Source organism: Amblyomma mixtum, chromosome 2 (genome assembly GCF_055824585.1).
Source record: "Amblyomma mixtum isolate Tamu chromosome 2, ASM5582458v1, whole genome shotgun sequence".
Classification (NCBI taxonomy): Eukaryota; Metazoa; Arthropoda; class Arachnida; order Ixodida; family Ixodidae; genus Amblyomma; species Amblyomma mixtum.
Window position 1 is genome coordinate 169,093,091 of NC_143013.1, and position 18,558 is coordinate 169,111,648.

General features: G+C 50.7%; 1 protein-coding gene across 1 annotated transcript in view; it reads right to left on the bottom strand.

Annotated features, from left to right (window-relative positions):
- Nucleotides 1-13,340: 13,340 nt before the first annotated feature.
- Nucleotides 13,341-18,558, bottom strand: part of LOC149361526 (uncharacterized) — a 49,565-nt gene continuing 44,347 nt past the window's right edge. Inside the window, exons 4-5 of the mRNA XM_089572699.1 lie at nucleotides 16,797-16,944; nucleotides 13,341-13,900 (exon numbers count right to left, since the gene is read on the bottom strand). Of these exons, the coding sequence (XP_089428825.1) occupies nucleotides 13,785-13,900; nucleotides 16,797-16,944 (264 nt within the window). The 3' untranslated portion in view covers nucleotides 13,341-13,784. The remainder of the gene's footprint in view (nucleotides 13,901-16,796; nucleotides 16,945-18,558) is intronic.

Below are 18,558 nucleotides of genomic sequence, written 5' to 3' on the forward strand. Positions count from 1 at the left end.
ACATGGAAGTTTTGTTCATCCGTAATGATCGCTGCACAAGGGAAGTAGCAGAGGCATTTCATATCTTGAGAAAAGGAAACACTTGTGTCAGCCAGCCTTCAGTATCATTGTCCTCTAAGGAAATGAAGTTGCTAAACAGTGGTTACCACCGGTAATCACGCGTGCAATTAAGAGATATTTTAGTACTTGTGAAGTGTATTTTTGACGAAGCGCATGCGCGCGCTTTCTTGACGCCCTGCCTTAAAAAGCAGCTTGTTTTTTCCAGTTGCAAGTTCAGCGCCGTGTGTGTCTTCTCTCCGTTCTTTTCCTGTGTCCATGCGCTGTTTTATTACACGAAACTGCGAACAATGCATCTCCTCTATGGAATGAATCTCCACCCCCACCTAGCGGATGCAGACCGCCTCACATCGAGCTCCCTCCAATCTGCCCCAACTGGCTGGAAATTTTGCTCATCGCCCCAAAATACTTTCAACATCGTCTCCGGCAAGTTCGCAGCTTTCACCCAACATCCATATTTTGGGAATCGGACCTTTCACCACGGAGCGCTCTTTTGAAAATACGCAGCGGCAGACGCCGCGGTAAGCCTACCGCCGACGCCGCGTCCGCCACTCCACATTCTATGCAGGCGATAGAAGTCGCCGAAGACGGCGTTGCGCCGGACACCATTGTGGCCTCACCACAAGCCTTGCCTGCCCCCGCATTGCTACCAACATCTCTCCGCTTCAAGACATAGAAGAAGACCCCACCCCATTCACCACCGTTGTGTACGGACGCCGCACCCGCAAGCTTCCCGAGAGAGAGAGAGAAAACTTTATTTACAGAGGAATTCGGGGCACGCCCCAGGGTCCCCGCACGACCCCACTGCACTCAAGTGTTTATGTTCCGAAGGTCCATAACACTGGCAGCACGGCCGGTGGCGATGGTCTGCACGGCCGGGTCCTCCGAGCGCAGCAGGGTCTCCCAGTCCTCCCAGGTCTTGAGGTTCTCTAGGTCCCGCGGGGGAGGGTCCGCCGGGCAGAGGGAAATGATGTGGAGGGAAGAGGCGACGGGTTCTGGTCATAGAGTGCATGCCGGAGTGGGGAAGGAGGGATGATAATGGGCTAGGGTAAGGGGTGAAGGAAGTGTGTGTGTCTGTAGTCTGCGCTAGAGTGTTGCGTGTTTGTTATCTAGGGAGGGGTGGGGCGGGGGGTAGAGCTGGCGTAAGGCTCTGTGCGCCTGGGTCAGCTCACTGAATGAGTGCATGCGCTCCTTCGTGAATCCCCGATCAGAGGCCACCTGAGCCCGGTTTAAAGAACCTCGGGCTAAAAGGTTGGCGGCCTCGTTTCCGGGATTCCCGGAGTGCGCGGGCACCTATATCAGCTCCACTTGGCGGGGCGGGGGGGCATCGGGCGAGTCCAGTATGCCAAAAGCAGGGACATGGACTCGGCCTCGAGCAAAATTTAGAATCGCAGTTTTAGAAAATGTACCGGGCTTCCTTGCGGGTTATAGCAAGGGCAATGGCGGCTTCCTCTGCAGCCTCTGGGGACGTGTCTGGAGGGAGAGGTAGTGTGAGGAGGGCGGATAAAGAGGAGTCCACCACAGCTGCTGTCGCTTCATCAGCCACCCCGTCATCGACACACGCTCATCTCAGTGGGCTACCGGGCTTCCGTGCGGGTTATAGCAAGGGCAATGGCGGCTTCCTCTGCAGCCTCTGGGGACGTGTCTGGAGGGAGAGGTAGTGTGAGGAGGGCGGATAAAGAGGAGTCCACCACAGCTGCTGTCGCTTCATCAGCCACCCCGTCATCGACACACGCTCATCTCAGTGGGCTTTCACCTGCCTGCCTCACTCATAGCTGCACCGGGAGTCATATCTTCCACCTTATCACCTCCGCAGCCCGCCTTGCTGACCATGAGCGAGCAGAAATTACTGTCGACACCCGTCTGGACCAGAGGCTTTTTATGCGAAGCATACTACTTTAGCTACCACTTCAGCCCTTCACCGTGGTTATGCGCCTCCAAATCACGTGATACATGACGTCACACCACGTGACACGATGACGTCACGACAGTAGAGAAACGGGGGCCCACCTCGCGCCGTCGCTGTGGTTGTGCGCCTCCAAATCACGTGATACATGACGTCACACCACGTGACACGATGACGTCACGACAGTGGAGAAACGGGGGCCCACCTCGCGCCGTCGCTGTGGTTGTGCGCCTCCAAATTACGCGACACGATGATGCTTCGCATTCTCCAGGCTTAACCAAGTTAAGCCTCAGCCATTTTTAATACTTCGGACTAACTCCAACGACACTGCGAAAGGCCTTCTCGGCGTTTCATCAGTCTCCGGCGTTTCAGCGGTCTTCGGCGGCTCATCGGGCCCCGGCGTCTCATCGGATACTGGCTTCTCATCAGAAGCTGGCGTTTCATCACTTTCTAGCTCGACTCTTCACCATCTAGCCCCGTACGAGTTCACCCCCGCAAACTCAGCCCGGGGAATATTCCGGATCGACCGCACCGGGCTCACTCACTCCCAACTCTTGGCTGGCATCTCTTCTCGGACCCACACTATCATCGGGGTACGGATGATGGAATCCACAAACACCGTCCTGGTTACGTTTGAGAGCCGCACCGTCCCACGAAGAATCTATTTTAAACAAACAGCTTACCGCTGCAACCCACACCGCCCCCGGGCATTGTGCTGCCTTCGCTGCCTTCAGTATGGACACAGACAGTTCCAGTGCCCTTCCACCCAAGAGCTCTTCCCTACCTGTACCACCACCCTTCTCCACCCGAACGCTGACCATCCCTGTGCCCCATGGTGCCTGCACTGTCAAAAGGACCACGTTACCTTCGCCGACACCTGCCCTGTCCGCAAGCTGCAGGACAAAGTCCGAGCACGGCCCTCTGCAAAGGCAAGACCTCGTGAGCCACCGCCAAGCCACCTCTCGGGCAACATCCCTGAAATCCCCGCAACCACTCCAAACCCCTCCTCTTGCCAGAATCTTCCCTTCCCCGTTCGCACTGGCACCACCAAGACCTATGGAGATGTCCTGCAAGGACCTTCACGACCAACAACGCAATGCTCCTTAACGCCCAAACTACCGACCACTGCAGCACCAAGCATGCTCCCAGAACCTGTCTCCCACCAGAGTCCTGTCTCCAGTACGGATGCCACCAGCGTCCTGAGCCTAGAAACATCAGTCTTGCGACCGCATTCAGGTGGGCCACTTCCCATTCCCTCAACTCCACTACCCGCACCGGCATACTCGCTCACCCCCACACAACAACCCGATACCCTAGCCAAGCTTCGCATGAACCACCTCGCCTCCTTCTTCGACACCATACCACGACAAGAAGCCCTGGAACAACAAATCCAGTCACAAACACTGCAGATAACTCAGCTCATAGCTGTAGTCACTACACTCTCCAACGCCGCCGCCAAGCAGGTGGAATTCATAGAACAAATCCAACATACACTTACAGCCCTCTCCTCACCATCTGACTCCCCACTCCTCAAAAAGAAAAAGCCCTGTGGCCGTCTTCAGAGCCCCAACCCCGAGGACACATCAGACTATGACACACCCCCCATTCTACAGCTTTCTCCAGTAGAACTGCCGATGCATGCGCACGGCACGTACGACCCTTTCCCAACATCTCCTCACCCTTCCCTACCCCCCCCCCCTCCGGTCTCCTACTCCAGGAAACCAGAGGTGAACGCAACCTCCCGGGATACAGAGCGATTCATGCGAGTTCTACGGATCGAACACCACTGGTCTCAACATATATCCGGAGAGACCTCAAATTCTCAGTCCTCCAAATTCCTGATATGCTCACACAGCACCTAGTTGCCATCGAACTCTTTCTCGTACCTACATCCCCTCCCACCATTCTCGTTAACTTCTACAACCCCCCCAAACATTCCCTCCTACCCCACCTTTTCGGCTTCCTCCAAACCATCACTTCCCCGCTCCTTGTGGCAGGCGTCTTCAACGCACCACACACACAGTGGGGCTACAGAACCACACACAAAGCAGGACGCTTACTTCACAATCATATATACTCGCGGCACTACTCCTTGTTGAATGACTTCTTACGCCCCACTAGGCAGGGTTCCTTCTATCACAGGGACACCACACCCGACCTGACCTTCGCTCTACGCATTCCACATGTTACTTGGCACAATACTGACACATACCTACTCAGTGACCATTCTATCCTTGTTATCAACATACCCATAAAACACCCCCGACGCAGGTTGAAGGTGCGACACACTTCGTGGTCAGACTTTCGCCGGTTCTTACCCCAACCCCCGTCTCACCCCTCCGACTACACTTCATAGGTCGCTGATGTAAGAAACACCCAGTCGCGGGCTACACGTGAAATTTTCAATCCTACCCCCCGTGACAACCCTGATCCTCACCTTCTACGACTGTGGAACGTCTCCAACGCGCATTAGCTACACAACAGCACAACACACATCTCCGCGACAGAATACAAGCACTCCGCAACAACATTATCTCCCACTGCAAGACATTCGACACCGAACACTGGACACGAACATTTGACCGCTTAGACGAAACTTTACATCAATAATCATCATGATACCTTCTCCGCTCCCTTCTCGGACCTCAAACTCATCCCACACCCACTCTTGAACGCCTCTTCGCCTCTCATACTCCAACAGAGGTTTTCACTGTTGGAGTAACCTCCAACTTCACGCACACAGAACTTGACACAGCACTCACACGTTGTAACACACACTCTGGCCCCGGTGCAGATAAAATCATACACAACTCTCAAGAACCTTCCTTGCGAAGCCCAAACATTTCTTCTTACTGTCATCAACGACGCCTGGACTTCTGGCACCCTGCCAGTGGACTGGACATCGTCCCTGGTCTCATTCATACCGAAACCCAATAAACCCTCCGCCATCAATAATCTCCATCCTATTTCCCTCACCTCCTGCGCGGGCAACCTCATGGAGCACATGGTGCTTGCCCGCCTCACTTCCCATCTTCAGGCCACCGACTATCTCCCCCCCACCCTCATTGGCTTTCGCCGAGCACTATCCGCCCAAGACCTTTTCCTTCTCCTTCAACACACCTTCTTTAACACAAATGCTCCAGACGCTGCGCAGGTCAAAGCCATGGTAACAGTTGACACGCAAGGCTTTCGACTACATATCACACGACCACATCCTCACCATACTGGCTGACACGCAATGTGGACAAAACATGTACAACTACATAAGAGCCTTCCTCTCCCACCGCTCCGCTCGTATCCGCTATCTCGACAAACTGTCTCACCCCATTCCACTCACTCGTGGCACTCCACAGGGTGCCGTCCTCTCTCCCATTCTATATAACCTAGGCATGGCCCCGCTCTCCCTGGCCCTAGCCGATATTCCCGACATTCATTTCCTCTTCTATGCAGACGATCTCACCTTGTGGGTCACCACTGGCTCACCGGGAGAGGTCCAGACTACACTCAAACAGGCACTTAACACCATTTCCTCACACCTCTCCCAAGCGGGCCTGCAACCCGCTCCGGAGAAATCTGAACTTCTCCTCATAACACGCAGTAAATATCACCGCACGATGAACCCCTGCATCTCCCTCACCCTAGCCGGACAACGCATCCCCCGTGTCGACTCTTATCGCATCCTGGGTATGCCACTGACCTCCAACACTTTCACCTATGCCATCAATCAGTCCATACGCACATGCCACTCAATCACGCACTTACTCCGCCGCGTAGTCTTAAAGGGACAATGAGGAGAGCTCTATTAATATTTTAATAGCAAAATCCGATAGTTCGGCATTTCATGGCTTTGTTGTCCCTTGGCCGGAAGCGAAAGATTAATTTATTTCTAAGAAATTTGGATTCGAAGTTGTAAAGTTTTTCTCGCCGCTCTGATTCAAACTTGGGATTCTCCTATGACGACACAGGACTAAGTGACGCGAAACATGACGTACACATGACGTAACGTAGACTCCGTGATTTCTGACGGCCAGCAGAGCGGCCTAGCACCAGCCGAAAAGAAAGCTACCGCCGGCAGCACGTTGAAAGCATCTATCGGCTATTGCGGCCGTCGCTACCGTCGCTTCGTTTACGTTTGCAACGGCGTTTTGCCAGCGTTACGATGAATCCCGTTCTCGAAGTCGTCAGCCAAGTTCTCGCATACCGCATACTCTTTAGCATACCGTGTACCTTGTTACCGTTAGCGGAATACCGGGAGCCCGCCTAGCGTCGGTGAGCCGGCGCTGATTGGTCCCGATGCTGAAGACGCGCGCGCAGCTGCCGGGCACGTGGCGCCATCTGACGTCGTCAAGGAGATTTGCGAAAGCATTGGGTGCGCCTCAGTGACTCGTGGTTTCTCGTGTGTCAGTATTACTAGAAGCATTGGTTCTAGCAACACTGTTTTGTCCTATGACGTCCTCACGCTTGTACTTGCGAGTTTGGCCTGTGGCGGCGATACCTGTATTTTGGTTCTTGCTCTTTTCTACGTTACAAGAGCTTTGTTGCCAGTATGAGTGGCGTTTTTGTAATCAGGAGCTGGTATTCTGTCGATACAAGCCAACTTCAGTTTCTCCTCAGTGTCCCTTTAAAACATGCCGGCCTCTACGAGACATATGCCAGCCGCCTTGCTCAAGCGCTGGCCCTGAACAAATTTTTATACTATATCCCTTACTGCCCCCGTACAAGTACACAGCAAGACAAACTAATCCGGGCCCTCAATGCACTATACAAAGCAACACTAGGGCTCCGCTCTCAGGCTTGTACAGACACCCTGTACAGAACAGGCCTTTTCCATCCCCTTCCAGCCCTCCTTAACCTGCACCGAGAGAGACAAATCATCCGCCTGTCCAGTTCATCAGCTGGGTGGTAGATACTATCACAGACTTCCTACGCACCCATCTCTTTCCCAGACCCACCGCAGTCTCCGATCTACCCCCCTAACCTCCGCCTCGCACCCATTCCACGCAACGTGTCCGCCCACACACACGCAGGCCGCCGCCAGGCATACGCATACAACCACAAGCCACCCTTGGACGCTGCGGCGGTGGCCTACACAGACGCCTGTCTCACAGAAACCGCGGGCTCCACAGCAGCCTTCTTCCTCCACCCTTGCCTCTATACAACCAGCACTCACACAACCGGTCCATACACCTCCCCACCCTCCACGCTCGCCCTAGAAATACACGGGATCGCCGATGCCATCACATACTTTGCCACACTACCCCCCGCCCCCCAATACGTTCGCAGGCAGCTCTGCGTGCCTTCCATGAAAGAGCCCTCCCTTTCCCTACCCGATCGGCCTTAGATGCCGCCCTCTTAGCATTAAGCCCACGACCGGTGACCCTTCGGTGGATCCCTGGTCACATGGGCATCCCCGGCAATGAGCTGGCTCACCAGCTTGCCTGCGAAACTATACACCGGGCGCCGGGGATCCCATGGGCGAGCCCACCGACGGAGCAGGCGGTCAGGGCTTACAGACACACTGTCGACGAATACTACACGAAGAAAAAATGGGACTTAACTGATTTACCACCACCACACCCATCCTTATCGATCCGGGAAGCTCGCATTCTTCGCCGAATACAGTTTAATCTCCTCCGTACACCAGCCAAACTATCTGTACCGGCACACTTCCACAATCAGTGCCCAAACTCTCCACACACATAGGCAGACATAGATCACTGCCTTACACAGAGCCACGTAGCCTTCCAGTCCCCAGTCTATCCTTTCCCGCCACCCCCACCGTGGCCCATCTGGCTTGCCTCCCGGGACGTGAACCTGCAACGCGCCCTCGTCAACCTTGGCCCAGGACCTATTGAACGCCTAACATAAAGGCTCTTAATAAAAAGTGTCACACCACCACCACCACCTCTATGGAAAGGAAAATAATGGTTTCAGCATTAAGAGACTGCAAGAAAGCAAAGTGAGTCAGGAAAAAAACGAAAGATACCCAAGTATAAATCATGAAGAAATACTGTGCATGGGCAGGGCATGTAATGCGAAGGCAAGTTAACTCTTGGTTTCTTAGCGTATCGGACTCGATTACAAGAGATGGGAAGCGTATAACAGGGGGCGCCACGAAGTCATGTTGGCGGATGATATCAGTAACTTTGCGGGGTAACGCGGCCGCAGGTGTCTGCCACAAGGCAGGCGATAATTTGAAGAATATGGAAAGGTCTTTGACCTGCACTCGGTCCATTCAGGCTAATGACGATGACGATGATTATGTAGACGACGTAATACCAGAGTGCCTTGATGGGTAACTAAGTATGAATGACCGCAAAAAAAATCGGCCGTGTAGCTAAAAGTTTGACTATACGTTATATTGCAGAGCAGTTAATATGCGCATTATGTATTACGCAAACCCGTGTAAACCGGTGTTACGTGTTGATCAACCCGGCACCAATTACTTAACGGTTTCCTGCGCGCGTTCAAGCTGTGTCGTAAAAACCTGTTAATAATGATTTCAAGCCGTTAGCCAACTTTTAACGCAGTATGTACACGCCGGAAACAGCGTTCAACACGCCTTTCGGCGTAGTGTGAAGAATTTTTTCCGCACCTTAGGCTTCCGTCAGCAATTGGGAGATATTTCTTGCGTGTCACTTTTTTTACTAAGCGCGATAACGCGATCTCATTCAGGTTGGCCATAATGTGTCGTAATCGTTCTGCGTCAGCTTGCGCCGCAGCTTGGCACAGTGCAAAGCGTTGCGAGGCCCTTGGGATCCCCTGCCGACGGCCGCTCGGGCTCAGCCGATGCCCACAGGAAGAACAGTGCGAGAGAGCAGACTCCGAGCCAGGCGTAAGCTGCGGAAACCTCGTTCATGAAGCGGCACACCACGCATCGCAACGGCGGGGGGGAACCTGTGCAGGGAGAGTGCAGAGAGCGAAGGTCATCATCAAGTGCATCAGCGAAGTGCATCATCAAAGACCGAACTACAGGGAAATAAGAGCAGTGCACTCCGGACTTGACCAGTTGTTCGGTAATCAGCAGGCACTCGGACCAGATATAGTGCGGGAGATCAAGGAGGCTGCTTAGATAGCCGGGCTGCAAGATAATTGTGTCAGCGCGCCTTCAATCACCTTGTCAGATGCGGAGTTGCTCTTCTTGAAGAAGTGACAAGCAAAGATATTTTCTTTTTGCTATTTGAAATCAGTATTTAAGCACATTTTTCACCCATAAAACGTCAGTTGGAAGTCAGCGCTTGTGTGTCCTCGTTCTTCGTCGTGTGTCTTGCTGGCTTGCGCTGATGTTTATGTTATGGATCACCAACTAGCCCGCACTCTTACCCTACTGAAAGATATGAAAGTGAAAACTGAGCTGAATGATAGTCAAAAATTCCGCAACGTCATGATCTTTAATTGGATCATTATCATCGTCACACAGTGTTACATTTCTGGTGGGGTTAGAATTGATACATTTCCAGAATTGACGCGGATTTGTGCGAATCATGTCGGGTAGAGCAGAAGAAAAAAATGTTTTAGTTTTGTATATTTGCAGGTTATAGGGTCTTTCTGCTTCGTAATAATTTTGCCGCGTGTTGGGGTTATTGGATTTTTTTGGCGGTTCGAAAAAATCTTTTCTTTTTGTTAATGATGCGTTTTAGCACGGAATTGAACCAAGGTGATTCATGGCGTTCGGTTACGGTGATGGTAGGTATAAATTTTTCAGTTAGAGCGAGCATTTTGTTTCTGAGCAGTAGCCAGTTTCAGGACTGTGATCATTAAAAATCGGTTAGAAACCAGGTTCGGAACGCATCAAGTTCACTGTTGAGCTTTCATAGTCTCCTTTGTCAGAGAGTGTGATTGTTTTAGTTATTTTTTGGGGGTGCGGTAAGTGGTTGAGGAACGTGGCATGTAATATTGAGTGGTCACTAATTCCCGGCAGATTCAAGAGTGATATCAGGCTTTCTGTATGTGACGTTAGTATCAGGTCTAATATGTTAGATGGCTGAGCATTCTATCTTGTTGGGCTAGTGATCAGTTCGGTCAGACCAAAAGTATGGCAAGAATTCAAGCAATCGCGCGCACAAGAAGTAGTCGTGTAAGACGGGTTCCGCCAATTAATTTCAGGAAAGTTGAAGTCACCTAAGACAAGAGTGAGGAAGTTCAGAAGTTGTCTTATGAAGGGCGTTGTGGAAGGAAGGAATGAACGAAGCATCACTGGAGCACGATAGCAAGCGCAGATTACTGTCGACGGAAATGAGGATTTAGTTAGTTTAGTTTATGGGGTTTAACGTCCCAAAGCGACTAAGGCTATGAGAGACGCCGTAGTGGAGGGCTCCGGAAATTTCGACCACCTGGGATTCTTTAACGTGCACTGACATCGCACAGTACACGGGCCTCTAGAATTTCTCCTCCAAAAAAATTCTAGCCGCCGCAATGAGGATTTAGAACAGATGAATAATATTTCGATGGAAGTGTCAATAGGCATTATACAGAATTTCTGGCCGCGGTGCGTTGCTGTTCGAACGCCACCGCCTCGTTTACCTATGCGGTCGCGACGGAAGACATCACATTTGCGGAATGCGGTCTGTACTTCGCTATCCGTTATGTTTTCATGTAACCACCTTACTGTTAGTACGACTACGTTGCTTTCTGTGGTGTTGATTAGGCTAGATATCGCATCGCATTTAGGCAGGAGGCTTCTAATGTTAGTGTAAAGGACTGAAAGCGAGTTGAGAGCGCTTTTTTGGGTGTGCTTGGAAGATAGCTATGGCGTTCGAGGTAAAACTTATTGCGGTGCGCGATCGAATGTGTACGTGATGCTTTCGGTTACCATACTGTCATGTCGAAGGGTAAACTTCTTTGTTGTTGACTTTTAGCGTAATCTATGACGTTTTTACGGGCAATACGAGTGTTACGGGAGTAGTCCTCAGAAACGCTGTGGTTAGTAGTGATTAGTATTCAGATGTAGGCAGTAGCCACATCCTGTGGCTGCACTCTAGTGCGAGTGTGTTGCGAGGTTCGATCCGGAGTGTCTCGTGACTCGTGCTTGTGCTAGTGTTCGACCGCCTTGCTGGGCTGACTAAAAACCTCTCTCAACTCAGACCATGCCTCATGCTAATTCCGTCAAAAGGCGAGGCGCGGGGTCGAAAACTAGACCCACTCAAACGCCTCTCGTCAAAACATCCTGCCATGAGTGGATGGCGCGGCATCCTGCACCCCTGCGCAATAACGCCTGCGGCGACGATGTACATCAATCGCGTTAAGGGAGGGCAATGGATGCAGCCAGCCGCTTATTGTAACACTCCCAAAACACACACGCAATCGTCATGCACTCATGCGCGGCAAAAACATTCAAAGCAGATTCAGCAATTCTTTCACGACATTGCAGGCCAACTAGTTCTGGTGATCCAAATTCCATGGCTATTATAAGCCATGTGCAACATTGCGCACTGAATGGTCAGAATTGAGTGGCGCCATGCATGACGTCATGACAAAGCGCACTGCTGACTGGTCAGAATAGAGTGGACTCATTCACGACGTCATAACAACGCGCCACGCTGACTGGACCGAACACAACGGTATCACTCGCGACTGCCGGACTTCTCCCTCTTTCTTCTTCCAACTCTCTCCCTCACTGAGTGTCACGCCGCACGCCGGTCTTCCACGGATGGACATGGATCGATGGGAAATCGACTGTGCGGGACGCAAGGTCGCACGCGTGACGCACTGTTGGCTGTTACGCACGTCTACCCAACACCCGGCAACTCCCCACCTGCATGGCCAATGACTGGTTACTGCACCCGGCTATAGCCTGTATGTCTCGCAGACAGCTCTTATGACCTGTACGTACCTGTATGCTTGTCAGGAACAGCCTGACAATCTTGATAATCCTGTTCCTGTTCCTGACAATTCTTGATAATTCGAAATAAAAATTCAATTCAATTCAACCTGTACCGGCCTGTTAGATCGTTTACGGCACCTTTAAACACCCGTATGTATTTGTTAAAACCATGCGAGTTTTGTCGATACTGTATACTTCGACTCAGCAAAGGCACCCCTACCTAGAGTTTCTAAACACTACAACCCGCATGAGCGTATCCTGCCACTCCAGCAGTCACTGAGATTTGCATTACTCATGGGTAAACGTCCGGCCAATATTTGGTTGACTAATTTGATTTGATTGATTTATTTTCTATTTAAATAAAATGTGGAAACTGAGGCAGAAGCTGCATAAAGCAGCTTGAAAGGCCCTCACTCCCAGTGCAATAGCAGCAGCCGAGGAAACACATGCACAGTTTCTTATAACACTGTTAACGGATAAACGAGTCTGCTTAATGAGTTAAACAACCTGATAAATAAACAAAAACTTAATAAATTAAACAACAACTGATCGCACTCACATTGGAAGATATCGGTACATAATTTTGTGGGTGTTCCACAAGCATGTACAACAAACAACGCATACATACAGAAACCTTTCAAAAAATTGAAAAAATAAATCAATTAAATTGTGTATGTTGATCGCAAGAGTTTATAATTAAGTTTCTCAAAGTCGGTTAATGAGAGATTACAGATATTTATGCCTTGTGCGAGGTATTAATTCAGTAGCGTCGGAAGTTTATTACAGAGCATGTGATGTCCATAGTTAGTTCGAGAAAGAGGAACATTATAGATTTCTGGAGAGCGAGTGATGTCGCTGGAACGTTTTCATGCAGATTTGAAATTTATCTTAGAGTTGTGCTTTTTTGCTTATAAGTCTCAACAGTTCCTTAAATGCATTATCACAAAACTAGCCCGTCCGCATTACGTAGTTTGTAGGCGCCGGTTTTTAGCACAGTATTCACTGTTATGCAGTTTATGCGTACAGCATAGAAGCCTCCTGGCTCAGCAATCAGAGCTTCATTTCTTACTTTTCTTCGTATTATACAGAGCAGTTATAAAGTGCAGAGCAGTAAGGCAAATTAGTACGTGCTCGAACTGCGTCAACTACGCCGGGCTTTCTCAAAGTTTGCCGGTAGTAGCTCAAGCGCCAGCCAAAGGGAATTGACAGAGCTGAGAGCTCGAGTCAAGTGGAAGGAAACTGCATGCCATATTTGCTATTAAAGATATCCTGGTCCGGCCGCACAAGAAGAGCTACAGCAAAAGTACTCGTCACTCACTAAAGCCGTTCTTCGAGCGAGCGCCAACCACTACAGCGCTACCGATCAGCCACGTGGTAGCTGTGACCATTCTCGTGGTGGTTCAGAAACTTTGGACAAGTCTGTAAAGCTGCTACTTTTCTGTTAATTTCCCTTGTTAATTCTGCTTGCAAACCATTCCCGCTGCGCCCCTGCGAACGTTAGAAAGGTATGACCTGAACAGGCAATTATAAGCCACTAGCCATGTCTCCAAAGGCTATTATGTACAAACATCTTTAATAAAACACAAAAAGAACGGTCTCTCAGTTGAACGCCAAAAAATGTAAAACAAGATTTTTGCTTCAGTGTTCCGCACTTTCAGTCTGCGCCCCCAAGCTAGAAATATATTCGGTTTCCTCACAGGTGCGCGAGCAAGAGTTCCCAGATCCAGGTAGAGGCTGCCGCCGAGGCCACCTCGTTTGGCTTAGGCGACGCCTCTCTACGACCATCAGGTGTCCGCTGAGTTTAAGCCTTCCCTGATGACGAAGCAACGACGAAGTCTCCATAAGACACGGCGATTGCTGCGTCTTCTGCTTCTCGACCGATGATTCCTTCCGACATCTTCGCCGCGAGCACGTCTAGGTCTCCGGTCGACTGAGCGGTGCTGACGACGGCCGTCAAGTTCTTCGGCGGCTTCTTGCAACCACTCCGGTCAGCACTGTTCAGCATACCCACGAGAAGCAGCAGCAGACGAAGTTGCAAAGAGGCGACGCCCAGGTGTGGTTCACAGCGTCCGTGTCCAGATTAAGGCAACCCTCGCATCGCTGCAGCAAGGAATCTGCACGGAATGAGGGAATGGGAGCCTCGACATCGCTCTTGAAGTTGCACTTTAGTGTTACTTGCACAACACTGAAACTAAAACTGAAGAAGCACGCGCAAGTGGGAGGGAAGGCATGCACCAAGCCAGTGTGCCTTTCGTATCGAATATAAATACAGAAATCTTATAACCAAAACAACCAACGCGACAATAAAGTGACTAGATTGCAGGTGCTTCACAGTTTGATATGACGGCGAAATTGACAGCTGTTTTCCACAGATGTTTTTTACTGGAAATTTTCTGTTCCGTTTAGAAGAAACTTTAAAAGGTAACATTTGTAGTTTCTCGGCTGACATGTCAAGCGATTCTGGACAAAAGCATTTTTGAACGGGCATGAGTTTATGAACGTAGATTTTCGTATATTGTAAGGTTTCACTACAAGAATCAATATATGTGCAGATATCCCGTCGACGGGGTTGCGTTTTTTTTTTGCTGTTAACTTTATTGCTATCGTCAAAAGCGGTCGCCGTTGGTTTTCTGTAGCAGTCTTTACTGCTCGATGTGAGCGATGGGAACACTTTAAAAGACAGACTCTGCCACACTTCGGAAGAATGGACAATTGCCTTCAATGTTTGAGTCCATTACAATTTTCTAATATTCAAAACTTTGGCTCAAGAATGTTGGTCATGACCGTCGTAATTTCAAACATCCATGAAAAGACCATTTACTTGGTTTTACATGGCAGCAGATGCTCATGAGGTATGAACACATAAACAGCTTTCTTGCATGGGCTTCGAGCCAGCACACTGACTAATTGCACAACGACAGAATCGCATATGTGCTTGCCTTTTACAAACTTAGCAACACCCGTTAACCGCGCAACATACGTTAACTTAGCAACGTCCGTTAGCGAAACTTTAAAGTTTAAGGTAACTTTTCAAAAACTACATCGGAGTGCAGTGCTCTTATCAACATTATTTTAGTATACTGAGTGGAGTACAGCAGCGGGAAGGGGGGATGGAGAATTAGTTGTATCTATTTAAAATGTGCGTGCATCAGTCTGCTCCGGTTGTTTCTTCACTTTTTCAATGAAACAATTTTTGTTGTGGTATCGTCTTATGCAATAATTTGGTATTTGAGTCTCACATGTCCACCCGCCGCAATGTAAAAGTGCCTACGATGATTGGCTGATGGACACAAGTATATGGGATCGAATCTCGATTGTGGGGACTCGCCAGGAGACCGTTCCGTTCATAGTTAACACAACCATCCCGCAACACCACTGCTTAGCTACGCTATAGAGCTCTATAAAATGGAAAGCGCCTGCGAGCGCTGCGTGTGGTGCGAGCACGACGCCGGCACAGGGAAAAATGCGAATCGGTCTCGGGTAATTCGGAAGTGCGCGAACGGCCCCGCGTAGATTAGCTCTTCGACAGCAGAGCGCATCTTCGCAGGACGGGATCTCAGGAGCTCGCTCCAGGCACAAGGCCAAAGAAAGGAAGGGAGAAAAAGGACGGGAAGGAAGTCGAACACAGGGCTGACTGACAACTGTTTACTCATAGGCACCCACACAGCTTAAATACCCTCAGAGCTAGGCGGATGCACTCCGTGCAGGGGAAAGCAAGAAAAAAATAAAGAAAAAACCATTACACGCTTATCTCAGAAACCTTGAAAGAAACATCTTTTCTGTTTGATAGGATACAACTGAAGTGTCACTAACACGTTTCGAACCAGCTTTCTTGATATAATACGCCTCTAACGTTTCATCTTTGGTTTGCAGTTTGTTCCTGCTAAGAATTTTCACGCTCCAAAAACCTTGGAGTAAGTACTGCAGTGGCAAACAAGGTTGGCACCTTCCCTTGATCTTTTGCGTGCTCCCTGAGCCGGTCGTTGATGCAACACGCTGTCTTTCCGATGACCGATCTGCCACATGGCAAGAGAATTTGGTACAGGACGCCAGCGGCGCAATCCACAAAACGGTTCCCGTGCCTCTTTTTACGCCCAGGCTTTCTGTTGTCGCCGGTGATGCATCGGGCCAACTGGCTCAGCTTACGAGGAGCTGAAAAGACCAACGGCACCATGTGCCGGTTTGCCACTTTCTTGAGGCCATGGGATACCTGGGGCACGTAAGTAATCACTTCAGGCCTTACTTTATACTTTGGAGGGGCTATTCCCTCCTTGTCAGATATGGTTTATGGTTTGGTTGGTTTATGGGGTTTAACGTCCCAAAGTGACTAAGGCTATGAGAGACGCCGTACTGGAGGGCTCCGGAAATTTCGACCACCTGGGGTTCTTTAACGTGCACTGACATCGCACAGCACACGGGCCTCAGAATTTCTCCTCCAAAGAAATTCAACCGCCGCGGCCGGGATCGAACCCGCATCTTTCGGGTCAGCAGCCGAGCACCGTAACCACTGAGCCACCGCGGCGGCCACCTTGTCAGATATGCGCTTCAGATCTTCTCCAGGAGCGTTTCTGCCACGGCCGAATAAACAGTTGTTACTCATCACTGTGTAGGTCTTCCTTCCCGTCCTTCTTCTCCCTTCCTTTCTTTGGCCTTCTGCCCTTGCGCTGAATACTATGAACTTAATTCTTTCATTCACTAAATGATGTAAATAAGTGTAAATAAGTGTAAACAGCAACGTCTTTTAACCGTTTACGCAAAGGTTTGCGCCAAGTTAAAAGACGTTGCTCTTATCTCGTATAATGGCGTAAAATGGGCTAAAATACAGCCTTTTTATTAAGCTATCTTCCGGAGTGTATCCCAGCCGAGTCCGGCAATACCCACTTGGGCCTATTCGCCGACAGATGGCACTCTGTCCCCGTGAAGCCCCTCAATCTTCCAGGGAGTTTAGCGAAGCCTCTCGGCCACCAGAGCACCACAAGAAATGCACACAGACAGGATGAGGTTTCTTACCGCTTCTCGGAACAGATGTCCTCTGGCGCTTTCCGCCAGTCGATACGTCGGAGCTGGACGAGTCGTCGGCGCCACGCTTCCTGCTGCCTCCGGCCGTCAGCAGTCGGTCGCCGCGTCGGAAGCGACTCTCGTGCACCCACCAGAGGACCTGTATGGCACCCGCGGGTAACGGTAGAAGGACTCGCAGCCATCTCCGGGCCGACGCTTCCGTCGCATCAGCCATGGTCACAACGCGTCGATGTTGATGGCTCGCCCAAGTTCGGACTGGAAGCTGACCCGATGCCTAACAAAGCCTGCGCGATTGCCTTTTTCCCTGCTCGGCGACGGTCACGAATGTGACGTCAATGTGACGTCCGCCTTGACCTCATTATAATATCACCAATGCGATAGCTCCAGGCCAGCCAGATGGCGACTGTCCTTAAGGTATTCAAGCAATCTGCCAACACTTCTTCCTCTTCTTCTTCTCCTCAATAAAGACGGTACATACCCACGCGGGGGGGGATTGGCCAAGGTACGGTGGTGAATGCCAAGGAAGTATATGTGTGACGAAAAAAAAAAACAAGAAAATAAGTAGAATGACTGACACTAGAAAGTTATATTGATTGTTGAAATGTTAAAAGAAATTAAACACCTCTTCTTCTTCGTTCTCTTTTCCTCTCGCTCCGGCGCCGCTGAGCACAGGTGCTGAACAACGTGCAGTCATGGAAAAAAGATTGCGGGATGCAGATTCGCAGGGAAAAAAAATTATTTCTGCGTTCCCTCGCTAGGCAGTCACTAGATATTTTTCCTGTGAATGCAGCACGCAGGACTGGCCGCTAGGGGGCCCGATTGAGCGGACGCGTTTATTATCGGCTCCGCCAATTTCTCGTTCCTGTGCCCGGCTAAATCCTTTCTAGGACCCACCAAGGCCCTCAACGGATCCTGGAATGTTCACGGACCCCAATCGCTACCATCTTTTAGATGTGCCCAATGACCTCGGTGAGCTACCTGTTGAAAATGTCTCTGGCAGCCACGCCGCTGCGCTAAGCCTCGCCTCATCGAGGCGAGCCTCGCCGGCGCGCCGCGTTCCTCACTCCCCAACAGCCATGGAGGAGCCCGTGGATGGACAGACCTTGAACCCCTTAGACTGCCACCCTGGTGAGTGGAAAACTGTGCTCCATGCATACCGTAATCGGACCACAGATTCGAATTCGCCCCCAAAACACCCGGTATCGGCCTCCGTTCCACCTAAACCAAGCGCCAGCAACGCCGGCGCGCCACCGGACGCTGCATCTGGGAACACCCGAAGCGCGTTCAAGGAGACACCACAGCTCCTACGAATGACGCGCGCCGTCGTCCATAGAAGTAAGCAACTCGCCGCACTGCCGGCGGGTACCATCAGAGTCGTCTTTCGCCCGCGAGGCGGCCTCTCCCTGGAGAAGATCCCGGCTCCCAGTATCCTGCAGGCACTTCACTCGACGCTCAGCTGTTCAGTGATTGGCGAGTTGCACTTAAGAGTCCACCCAACTAACAACACCTTCACAGTGGCGACGGTAGCGGAGGCAACAGCTCTTGCATTGGTCAAAATTCAGCAAATTACCTTAGATGAACAACAATACCCGCTAGCCGCGTACATCGCGGCCCCTCCAGCGGCAGTCAAGGGCGTCATTTCCCGGGCCTACTGGAATGAGACACCAGAACAAATCCTAACTGACTTACAGTACAGAAACCCGGACGCTAACATTATAGCGGCCCGACGCATGGGGAAAACAACGTCCATCTT